This window comes from Epithele typhae, assembly GCF_022376455.1.
Source record: "Epithele typhae strain CBS 203.58 chromosome Unknown BXZ73scaffold_87, whole genome shotgun sequence".
Lineage (NCBI taxonomy): Eukaryota > Fungi > Basidiomycota > Agaricomycetes > Polyporales > Epitheliaceae > Epithele > Epithele typhae.
The window spans coordinates 128097-139683 of NW_025954278.1; the positions used below are offsets into that span (position 1 = coordinate 128097).

The window sequence follows — 11587 nt, forward strand, 5'->3', positions numbered from 1 at the left end:
GTCTGGTCTAGATTGAATCAATGCTCATCCATGATTGCGCTATATTCTATGTGTGAAGAGTGCTACTACTCGATATCCAGAGCTTGAAGCAGTGATCTATGGATGTGAGTGAGAATAAATGCACCTGGTGAGGGCCTGCTCTCGCGACTAATGTTTCCTTCTCCGTGTAATGCTCTCTCATTAGCAGATGGGTAAGCGAATAATAATACTTCTGAATAACGCTATAATCCGGCTCATTAGCCCTCACAAGCCTCAGTAACGTCTCATTATAGATTTGGGTTTTTCCTGATGGAGGGCTGCGCTGAGGAGAGCGACGGAGCCACCCCGACCGCGATCACGGCGGCACAACGCGTCTTAGATGCACTGGAGAGAGTGCGGGCGGACTTCATCATTCGCGCGACAGTGATGGTATCCCTCGCGAACAACATCCACCCTTTCGTCCCGCTCTGGTCCAGGGCCGTGCCATTCGAAGACCCTCACGCCAACACCCCCACACAATCGTCTCCCCGTCTCCCTCCGGAGATCTGGGACATGATCATCCGATGCCTCAGTCCGTACTTGGACGCAACGACACTTCTTCACTGCGTCCTCGTCTCCCACGGTTGGCTGCCTGCAAGTAGGGATGTCCTTCGCCAGTCCACTTGCCAGACACTCAAAATCAAGGAAGCCAATGTATTGTTCGCCAGTGACGCTCCTACGTCACCGCCGGCTTCATCTCTGCGACTCAAGGTACTCTCGGTGGCGGTAGATAGCGAGGGAGAGAGCCGCTCGTCATCCTGGAACACACTGCTCGCCTGCATGGCTAAACGCGTCCCCACCCTTCGGATCTTCCACATGTCTGGTCTCGCCTTTGACTCTAGGATTCAAGCACAACACGCAGCTGCGTGTCTCTCAGCCTTCACCCATCTAACAACGCTGGAGCTATCGGACAGCAAATTTCCGTCGTTCACGCTCTTCCGTCGTACATTGGCTGCGCTCCCCAGGTTGAGCAGTCTCACCACGAAGGACGTTTCCTTCCCCATATATCCTGTCGACACCACAGCAATATTGCGCCCATCTTCACGACCACTTCTGCAACACCTCAAGATCCAGGGAGCGGAGAGTGATTGTGGTCACATCCTGTTACACTACCTCGCAAGCACTCCCTCATGCACTTCCCTCAGGACCTTTGATTTCCATTTGTTTGATCCACCAACTTCGAGTCCGTTCGCATTGGTTCTGCGCACGGCTGCCCTTTCAAAACTGCTGCCTTTCGTCAAAAACCTCTACTTTGGACATCCCTCTCACGCCGGTACGTCTATCTGCACCCTCGCACGCCCTGATTCATGCTGACAGTACCAATACAGACCCATCGTTCCTGTCTAGCTTGCTGTCTAGCTTGCGAAATATGGAAGATGTCAGCCTCGATTTTCCAGCAGCCACGACCGAGACTCTCCTTGCGATCGCGGACGGAATAGTGCGAGCGAACAGCACCCATCTGTGCCGCATCGGTTTGTCCTTGCCCCTCGTCGCCCTAACGAGCGCATCGGGCGCGGACATCGCCAAACTCGCAGCGCTCACTTCCGGTGCTGCATTCGAATGCGTAGAGCGTGCGTATTTCTATTTAAGAACGGAGAACCCAGAGTCGGAGGAAGACGTCGTCATGGAACCCGAGGCCGCGGACGCATTGGGGACGCACGTGGCGGAGATCGTGGCCAGCGCGTGGCCTCCCAGCAGTAGACAGGCGGACGTGAGGATTTACATCCATAGCGGTCAATGGAAAATGGTATGGACGGGAATTTCACGAGCAGAACCTGCCCGGACGACGGAGGACGCTGCTCGCGGCGACGTGAGCACATCTGATTCTCCGTAGAAACGTCGGGCATGACGGCCAGGTTCGTCCTCAGGGTGTCTCGCACATATCACACGGGCTGATCAGCAAATGTACAGGAGCACTACCAGCGAAGGGGGGCTTACCACATTCCGTCGGGATCCCCGTAAAACAGTGGACGACCGTGCCGGACAAAAGCGAAACGAATTGGTGTTCGGAGAGCGGGCGTGACTTCGCGCGCGACGGCCGACGCGGCGGCGGCGGCATGGCGCCTCGCGCGAGTAAACAGAGGCAGACGGATATCGGTGGAAGAGGACTCGTCAATGAACCGGAACCCAGAATGCTTCATCTATGTGCGGCTTGTCCAGACTCGATCCCGCCTCATAACAATGTCACAGTTCAAACATTCATCTGTATGGAGCGTGAACAGTCAGTTTCACCGTAGCAGTAACGGGCCGTGCCGACTCACCACTTCCGACATCCCCTGAGGAAACAGCGAACGGTTGTCGTCCACTACGCGAAGGGATGGATCGGCCAAAGAGCCTGACGCAGTGCCAAGATAATCAAGAGAGAAAACACACGCAGTCGATTCTACAGCTTCCGAGCTACAAAAGGACCGGCGTCCGGGGTCTACACCTGTCTCCGATCGCACCGATCCGGAAAGTGCAGCTGCAAACTCACGCCTTGACCTCCTTCGTCGTATACACCGGTCGCGGCACCGCGCCTGGGATCTCCTCGTCCGGGCGGTCCGCGTCGAGGTCCCCGCGCTCGACCTCATACCCGAAGTAGTGCCACATCATGTGGATGTCGAGGTCGGCCTGTTCCTGATCGCGCGTGCCGATGACGCCCTGGTACTGGTAGACTGACTTTGGCTGAGGAAGGCGCGCACAGTCAGCACGGCGCACGCGAGTGAAGGACGCGGGAAGCGTAGGACAGGCCGGAACCCGAAGAGGAGGGGTCGCGTGCAGAACGAAAGCGCGAGTGGGGAGGAGAAGATACTCACCAGACCGAGGGACACCTTGATCGCCGGCGCGCCCAGGGCGTACTTCTCCAGCGCGAGGTTCTGCTCCTCCGTCTTCTACTCATGCGCCTCGGCCTCCTCCATCTCATCCTCCAATCCTCCCAGTCCTGCCCGACCTACTGGACGCAACCTCCACTTCGGCCCTCTGCTCGCGCTCATCCCGCTTGATCAGCCGGACGACGTTCTGTGCCGCGACCTCGCCCTGGAAGAACGCATTGTGCCCCGCGTTCACCGCGCCAAGGGCGTCCACCGAGTCCCCGATCGCAAAGATGTGCGCCGCCGCGAGGCGCGTCCTCGCGTCCTCGATGTCCTCGAGCTGCGCCTCATCCGCCTGTGACGGGGTCTCGGACGCATCAGCGGAGGTCGCAGGATCGGACGCGTCGGTTGAGGGGACGTTGGCGGGGGAGGGCTCTGTCGACAAGGGTCCGGCAGAGGTGGAGGCCGTCACGACGGAGAGCATGGAGAAGTCGTGGACAGCGGTCGGGGGTTCGGACTCGTGTACGGGCTCCGAGAGCTGGAGCGTGCGCCGGACGCGTGCGAGCCCTTTGTCAGGGCCATCGGCGACGACAGACTGAGGGAAGGCGTCGCGGAGGAGCTGCGTGTCGGGGGTCTGGCCGATGCAGAGCAGCTACAATCGTACAAAGATGAGTATAGGAATGGAGTCGATCATACCGGCGAGGGTACTTACCACCAGCTCGGCCTGTACTTTGTGTCCGGTCTGTGTGTGGACGACGCGCTCGCCGTTGCAGTGCTTGTTGTCGTGGAGTGAGGCGAGGTCGAGGCGGTCGCCGAGGATAGTGCAAACGTTCAGAGCGGACAGGCTAGAGATGAAGGTTCAGTCGTTGGTAAACCGTGTTGCATGAGAAATGGTCGCACTTACACTCGCTGTGCATCGACTCGTGAAACCTCGGCAGGAGACGGTGACGAGAGTGTTGTAAGGCGACATTGATGGCTGGATAGATCCCCGCGATATCCGCGGCGACATCTAGAGGAGAGCAGGTACGGTTAGCATACCAGGAAACGCGGGGTAGAGATCCGGCCAGCCAGATATGACGACAGTGACCCAGAACCACACCCATGAAGACGTCCGCGTGAACGCGATCAAGAGGTGGTCCAGGAATCAAGCCAGCGTCCGGGATAGCCAACGCGGCATACAGAACGTCGTCGCGGCGGCCTCAACGGCATTTCGAGTGCCGTGGTACGCATAAATGCGGAGCCAACGCTCACGACTGGCCACCGGGCAAGCTACCAGCTGCGGGCGCCAGGACACGGACGCTGCGGGCGATCGAACCACACGGCGGGGTGTTCGTGGGGACTCACCAACGTGGAGACCGCAGCGGAGGGCAGGGGGGAATGCGGGGACAGTGCGCGTGAGGAAGGGAGGAGTACTCACGGATACCGAGGGCACCCCCACCGACGACCAGGACGGAAGCTGCGCGCGAAACGCGGAGTTGGAACTGCATGAGGAACGCGACCCCGCCCTCCTTTGTGCCGCGCGCGACATCGAGCACCTCCGCCTTCTCCACATTCTCCGCGGCGGGGTTCCAGAGGTTGATGGGCGAGGGGAGGTGCGAGCCGAGGGCATAGATGAGCTAGTCGAAGTGGAGGGTCCGGTCGGCCTCGGAAACGCCGTGCTCCGGGAAGGCACGGTCAAGGGTGAGGTGTGTGTCGCGAGGGACGTCACGGATGCGTGTAGCAGGACCGTGCGTGCGGGGTCCGTGTATGCGGCAGAAACAAAGGAGCCGAGGGTGGAGCCGGTGCCCAAAGGGAGGACGACGTTGTTGTAGGGGATAAAGGCCTTGTGCGAGTCATGGCCGGGGAGGACGGCGTACCGGGGGAGGACCTAAAGATGGTTGATGCGCGAGTTGCGGTCGATGGGAACGAGACGCCAGCCGTGGGGGAGGCCCTGGGCGAGGATAGCGGCAGCGCGGGCCCCGCCGTAGCTTCCACCGAGGATGGCAACGGTCTTCACGGTGCCAGGCTGAGGGCGTTGGAGAGGGCCAGTAGGGAGGTCACGGTGGAGCCAGCGGGGAGAGGCATGTCCAGGAAAGGAAGCAGGGATGCGCTTGAAGCTTATCAAAGACGCCATCTCCGCGGACCACGACACTGCGGCGCACGTAGACCATGAGCCCGTGGAACGAACAGTGGTGGATCCGGACCCAAATCAGCATCCATCTCCTCAGACAGTACGCTCAACACGCTCACCAATGTGGACAGCGAGACACAGTCTCCAACAAAGTGGGCTTGAGATGTCGCTCCGGTGCCGGTCGAGAAGCGTCCGCATCATCCTGCAGGTCGAGAGTTGAGTCCGTCTGCTTTATTATTATTATTATTATTATCATTCTATCCCTATGTGTCACATATGCGCGTGTAACTACACAGCTAAGAACATATCCCGGATTCGTTTGACTACATGTGCTATGTAACGGGCCTGCACCGCGTAGGTAGTTGCAGAAAGTCCAACGGCCGCAGGCGCCGCGAATCGTTCAGACGACCGAATCGCGCCACGGCGGGATCGCCGACAGCGCATAGGGGATGGGGTACGTGGCTTTGTCTGTCCCGAAGGACGGGGCGCCAGAGCGCGACGAGCCAACGCTAGACGTGGATGTAGAAGGGGATGGGGAGCGTGGTGATCCGAGATGGGACCCCACAGGCGACGCGCGTTGGTACGACCGGGTCAAGCCAGGCAAGGGTATATGGACGGAAGGGGCAGGCGACGCGCGCAGACTATGCCACCTGTCCCTCACGGAATATCAGTTTCCCAGACTCGACTGATCCGGGGGGCCGTGCCGAGTCTTCCTGACTCAAATTCCCGCCTGCCCCACACTACTAGTCGCACTGCGTAGTGCGCCCATCTATTCCCTTGCAAGGCAATATCCTACGCCCCCCACTATGGCATATGTCTTGTCCCTCCGTATGTTTTCCCCGCCCCGCCCCGTGATGTCCCGACCCGCGGCCCCAGTTCTTCCGACTGCTTACGTGTGCTCCCCCCGCCCCGACATCCCCAGGCCCCGCCTCCCCCGCCGTGTCTCCGCCGGCGCCTTCCCGCCCCGCCACCCGCGCTCGCTGTCTCTGACGGCGAGCTCGCTGTCCCCCATGTTGTGCCCTCCCCTCTTGGCCGTTTGCCCCCGTTCTTTTTTGTATCTGTTTGTATTTACGATGCGCACCTAATAATACATTTCGTTCTATGGACTGCTGCTATGGCCTGCCCCTCACCGTCACTTACACCCGCCACCCAAGTTCCGGGGGGAGAGCGATGATGTCATCATACCAAACGGCAGGCGGGAGGGGGAAGGCGCGGCTTGGCGCGGCTGCGTGTCGGGCGCGTGAGTGATGTCGCGGGCGCAGCAATGATGCCGTGTGGGCGGCCGAATGATCCAGCGAGTAGGGTTCACCACAGGTGACCCTCGGGTGATTCTGACTCGACCCGCACCCGTACCCGCGCACACCCGCACCCGTAGACCCGAGGGTCAGCATGCACACGGGTCAGACGGGTATCTCACGGGTGTGCACCCGTGGCGGACACCCGCGGGCCTGGGACGAGTCACCAGTGAGGTGTTGCACGCAAGAGCGTGCATACGATACCGCACGCGCGAAACGGCATGTGCGAGACGAGGCGCACGAGACGACACGCACGAGACCAAGACGGTGACGCGCAGGAGATGGTGCAAGGGAGATGGCGCGAGGGAGACGGCGTGAGAGATATGGCGTGGGTGAGACTCCAGTACAGGCGAGAAGGTGCGGGCGAGAAGGCGCGGACGAGAAGGCGTGGGTGAGAGACGGTGCGTGCGAGCGAGATGGCGCATGGGAGAAGGGAGACGAGAGACGCTGTGCATTATTATAGATGAAAATATATTTATTGTACACTACGGGACAGATGGAGGGAGGCAGAGGGCGGCGCCGAGGCGGGCGACACGGAGGAGGGCAGCGGGCGGGCGGAGGTAGGCGACGCAGATGCGGGTGAGGCAGAGATGGAGGAGGGCTCGAGGGAGGAGGCGCAGGGCCGGGACGAGGCGGAGGAGGCGAGGCGGGAGGAGCTGAACAACGCAGAGGAGGGCAATGCGGACACAGGCGAGCCGGACGCGGGGAAAGACGATGCGGACGCGGGCGAGCCGGACGCGGGCAACATGCGCAGAGAAGGGCAACGGCGAGGCGGGCAATGCGGAGGAGGCGGGCAACGTGGGGGTGGGCGGCAGGAAGCAGGTGGGCGGTGCGAAAGGGGCGAGAAGTGTAGGTGGAGCAGAGCGAGGAGGAGCAGGACGGGCGAGGAGGGTGGAGGCCAGCGCGGAGAAGGGCGAGGCGGGCGGAGGAGCGCGGTTTGGAGGAGTGCGGTGCGGAGGCGGGCAACGTGGACGGAGGCGGAGGCGGGTGACGCGGGCAGAGGAGCGCAGCGCAAGAGAGGAGGGTGGCGTGAAGGGGGTGGGCGGCGCGAAGGAGGCGGCAGGAGCGGGCGGGGGAGGGTGAGGAGAAGCAGGGCGGCGTGCGCGAGCGGAGGAGGACGAGGAGGGACGAGGAGGAGCTCGGTGATGCAGAGGCGAGCGATGCAGAGGGAGGTGGCGCAGGCGGGCGACATGCACAGAGGAGGAGGGCGACTTGGAGGGCCGAGAGGAGGAGGAGGACGGGCAGGCGGACGTCCTTGGCCTGTTGTAGTTGTCGACTGAGCGGCAGGGAGGACGGGTGGGTGTTGGGAATACGGCAGGGCAGGGCGGAGGACTCACCAAAACAGGGGCCGCGGTACATCGCCGTGGCCCCCACATTCCAATCTCCATGCTGGTGACGTCCGGATGGACGTCCTCGTGCGCTCTCGACGTTGTGAGGGAGGCCGGTAAGGTGGGTGAAGGACGGCATGGAGGACCGAGGTCGAGGTCGAGGTCGAGGTCGAGGTCGAGGTTGAGGTTGAGGTTGAGGTTGAGGTTGAGGTTGAGGTTGAGGTTGAGGGCAGGAGGGGGAGGGGAGAACAGTGTCACCAAGTGACACTGCAGTCCAACAGCAGACGACAGACGACTGTGTAGTCGCTATCGTTTGCCTGGACAGACAGTGAGGCAGAGCAGGGAGCAGGCGGTGGAGGAGAGCAAGGAAGGGAGGGACGCGTGGCGTGCATCACTCGATGCGCGCCACGCGTCCTTGCCGCCCACTGGGGTGCTGAGAGACGGCGAGGGAGACGGTGTAGGTGAGGGAGACGGTGCACGGGAGACGGCGTGGGCAAGAGGGTGCAGGCGAGAGAGGGCGCGGGCGAGAGACAGCGCGGGCGAGAGAGGGCGGATGCAGGCGAGGGACGGCGCGGGCGAGGGACGGCGTGGGCGACTCAAGGGAGATGGTGCACAGGAGACGGCGTAGGCGAGAGACGGTGCGTGCGAGGGGGACGGGGTGAGGCAAGGGAGCTTAATTAAATTGTTACCAGGGGCGTCTATTCACGATTACCAGTAGTAACTACTAGTAGTTCATACAGTATGCAGATATGTTGTTCTGTGACCTTTGTCACGTGCCTTTGGGTGATATTCATAGTAGTAAGTAATAGTAACGATACGATGATGCCACCCTTGCGGTAGTAAGTTATCTTGAATGTTACATCATGAGCTGCGTGCCCGGTGGAAGGTGCAGCCTGCAGCCGCGCGCACGTGCCATGGACATTGGGGCGAACAGCAGCCGGGCGACACGCGCGCGAACTCATAGGAGGAATGCACGTGATGCGGTGAACAGGGAACAGGGGAACGCGCCACGCAAGACTGGGCAGCGCAACCGACCTCGACTCCGAGTTTCTCAGACTCCGTTCATTCAGCTGCTGGGCTGGCCCGGCCCGGCGTTCCCGCGCCTGTACGCGCGCGGTGCTTTCTGTCCTTCGCGTGTCGCTCCTCCGCTCGCCCCTCCGCCCGCCCTCCTCTGATCACTTCTTGTCTCGCTCTTACTGTCGCTCTTTCGCTTTCGCTATGGCTCTCTCACACACACTCGCTCTGTCTCGTTTTCTCTGCCACTCGCGCGTCCACGTGTCTGCTATCGCCCCCGCACACCCTCGTGTGCTGTCGTAGGTGGCAGGCACCCGCGTGATGTGGTCTGAAGCAGTCTGTAGCGTACTCTAGCTCCGTCTTAGCCTAGTGTACCTCAGCGTTTTCGATTGCGACCCGCTTTCAGCTGATTGCTTTGAGTGTGGAGTGCGTACGCGTTGTCAAAGTGGTTGTCGTGCGACGTGTATACACTGCATTGAAGTAGCACATTATGTATGATAATAGTTGCGCCCACATTAATACATCTCGTTGGTCCCAGCTCGAGTTGCACTGGTGCAACCGCATTCTCTGCACCATATACCTCGCACATAGGACGCACCCGCATCGCCGATTACTACCTAGAAGTTGAGATCAAGCGCACGCAAGACCTCCTTGTAAGCGTCAAGATCGTCGGCATACTCTGCAAGGGCATCCCGAAGAGACTAGAAAGATACATAAGTCGGAGACTGAGAACAAGGGTATGTGAACACTTACGAGGTCATGATACTTCTCGTCGATCGACACCCCCGGCTTCAGTGATTCAACGTGACACCTGCGAAATCGGTCGCGGCCACGACCGTACACAGCACTCTGTTGCATAGCGTATGCACGCTTGCCCCGCGATAAGTCACTTTCCTTCGTCGTCACTTGCCAAGCTTTGGAGTAGAAGTCATGGCCAGCGACGCCATTACAGAAGTCCGTGAACAGGTAGTTTGCGTGGGCGTCCGCTTGATACTTGCGCTGTAGGCGAGTGTGGAACATCGTCGACTGTGCTGCAGCAGAGGTTAGGAAGCATCAACGATAGCTCGAAGATGTACATACCATTGTCGCGCCACTGCGGCTCAGTATCTTCAGCGGGGGGTGGTTCAGTAGACTTGGCTTCTCTTGATGGCTGCTGCCGCTTGTCCTTCTTGGGGGTTAGAATGCGCCAAACCCAAGAGGAGTACCGTCGTGTGTTGCCTGGTTGACGCGAGGTAAGGTCGGAGAGGGTCAGATCGGTCTTCAAGTCGATCGCGCGCAGACGACCTTCCGATGAGTCTTGGTCTGGTTTGTGGTCGAGAATTTTGCGCAGTGCCGACACGCGTTGGAAGTTGTCGTTGTAGCGTTCGGCCAGACGATAAGCGTAGTGACCGCTCCTCTGGAGTTCGGTCTGGAAACGCGTACCTGCTTTCTGCCCTTGCTTCCCGGCGGTCTTCTTCTCGCGCAAGAAAGACGCACGATACTCGACAGCGCTTTGTACATGGGCAAGATCATCGAAACAATCAGCAGTGCGCATGGCCAGCTCACCGCGGGCGAACACCTCGATTTCGAGGATCTTGACCTCTTCCTTCGTGTAATCTGAAGGTAGGCCGATGATTTCCTGGTCGTCGATGTCGTTACTCGTTCTCTCGTCATCATCGTCGCGGACATTTCGAGAGAACTCGCGTCGACCTTGCGCGACAGGGTCCTCATCGGCAGCGGCGAGCGGCATATACCGCTGTTTCTCCTTGAGCCACTGAGTAAGGTCTCGGATATATCCGTGACGGGCGGTGGCAAAGGGGACCGTGGCCTCGTCCGATTGACCGAAACCCTTATTGCCCAGCTTCTTGCGCTGCTGGAGCTTGAAACTAGGAAAGATGTCAGAAACAAATTGTTCGGTAGGGGTACGGAACTCACAGCGCTCTTTGCACGTCGATCCCACTGCGGACGAAGAGCGCTGCACGCTTCTTGAGGTCCACGTCTGCAGGGGAAGAGTGCTTCGCGTTCTCGTGGGATTTCACGAGGTCATCGAACGCCTTCTCGCGATTAGGAACTGCGTTTTCTTCGTCAGTGTGAGCCAGTACAGAAGTGCGGGGACCTACGATGAGTGGTGTCGAGCACAAATGGGCTTTGTTTGGACGACTCTTCTCGCTCCTTGAAGTTGAGCGGCGTCGGCGCTGAGGGTCGAATGCCTTGCGCAATCCAACGAAGAACCTTGGTGGGGCCAGCGCCGGCAATCATCGAGGCCAACTCGTCTGTGGCCTCTTCCTGGTCGATGTATGTCTTCTCGACCTGCCTAGCCAAGAAGTCAGCTAGGGGAACAGTATCAACCTAGGCACGCGCCGATACGAAGATATTGCTCACGCTGTTTCTGCCGTTGGCAAAGGTTCCAGAAGTTGAACGTCATGTTGAGCTTGTCGTGTCGGTTTCCAGCCGTCATCTCACTTGTGGCGGGCCCGGCGAAGTTCATCTTGATCCATGGCCTCTCGACTTGCTCGCCATGCTGGAACCCGAAACCGTAGGAGAGTGCGAGCGAATAGACCGTCTTGCATATGTCGCGGTGGCCGTGCGCGTGGAAGGCGGGCAGGCAGCAGTACATCTTCTTGATTATGGGGACAACAGCGGGGAAGTTCTTCTCCATACGTTTCAGGAGGTTGCGAATATAGATGCACATAATGTCGTATGTCATACCGACCTCGATCAGTTCGGCCGCATATCGCAGTAGGTGCCTGGCGACGAGTAGGTCGATGAAGGCATACCTATAACACTATTAGCCATTAAAAGTACAGCGGACGCGGAATCAACTCACCGCTCTCCCGAGATGAGGTCGATTACACCTTGATGGAAAAAGAAGGTATGACGACAGGTTATGGCGGCGACGCCACTGATATCGACTGTCCGGAACTTGCCCAAACGCTGCGCGCGAGCAACCTTGAAGCTGCTGCAGGTATGGGTCTTCGCGACAGTTAGCGGTATCATCTGATAGATGGAAGTACAACTTACCACGCGGTCGTCGTCATTCTTGAAACTCTCTTC

The 11587-nt window shown here is 59.6% G+C and overlaps 5 protein-coding genes across 5 annotated transcripts; 2 read left to right on the plus strand and 3 right to left on the minus strand.

Moving 5' to 3' along the window:
* Positions 1–288: 288 nt before the first annotated feature.
* Positions 289–1832, plus strand: BXZ73DRAFT_106648 (uncharacterized protein; the record flags this gene model as incomplete). Its single annotated transcript, XM_048016678.1, has 3 exons — positions 289–1291; positions 1347–1729; positions 1791–1832. 3 exons carry the CDS (start codon positions 289–291, stop codon positions 1830–1832), a joined length of 1428 nt encoding a protein of 475 aa, XP_047872570.1.
* A 655-nt stretch (positions 1833–2487) lies between these two features.
* BXZ73DRAFT_92822 (FAD/NAD-P-binding domain-containing protein) lies at positions 2488–4920 on the minus strand (the record flags this gene model as incomplete). Its single annotated transcript, XM_048026492.1, has 8 exons — positions 2488–2682; positions 2814–2888; positions 2968–3459; positions 3520–3652; positions 3708–3816; positions 4225–4423; positions 4480–4674; positions 4714–4920. The coding sequence occupies 8 exons, from the start codon at positions 4918–4920 to the stop codon at positions 2488–2490; spliced, it is 1605 nt and encodes a 534-aa protein (XP_047872571.1).
* Positions 4921–6433: 1513 nt separating this feature from the next.
* BXZ73DRAFT_81695 (uncharacterized protein) lies at positions 6434–8168 on the plus strand (the record flags this gene model as incomplete). Its single annotated transcript, XM_048023550.1, has 4 exons — positions 6434–6603; positions 6709–7034; positions 7531–7661; positions 7866–8168. The coding sequence occupies 4 exons, from the start codon at positions 6434–6436 to the stop codon at positions 8166–8168; spliced, it is 930 nt and encodes a 309-aa protein (XP_047872572.1).
* A 1572-nt stretch (positions 8169–9740) lies between these two features.
* BXZ73DRAFT_18302 (uncharacterized protein) lies at positions 9741–10172 on the minus strand (the record flags this gene model as incomplete). Its single annotated transcript, XM_048017561.1, has 1 exon — positions 9741–10172. A coding segment is annotated over one exon (432 nt), but the record flags the coding sequence as incomplete, so codon positions are not given.
* A 705-nt stretch (positions 10173–10877) lies between these two features.
* BXZ73DRAFT_55035 (uncharacterized protein) lies at positions 10878–11255 on the minus strand (the record flags this gene model as incomplete). Its single annotated transcript, XM_048021268.1, has 1 exon — positions 10878–11255. A coding segment is annotated over one exon (378 nt), but the record flags the coding sequence as incomplete, so codon positions are not given.
* Between the last annotated feature and the right edge of the window lie 332 nt (positions 11256–11587).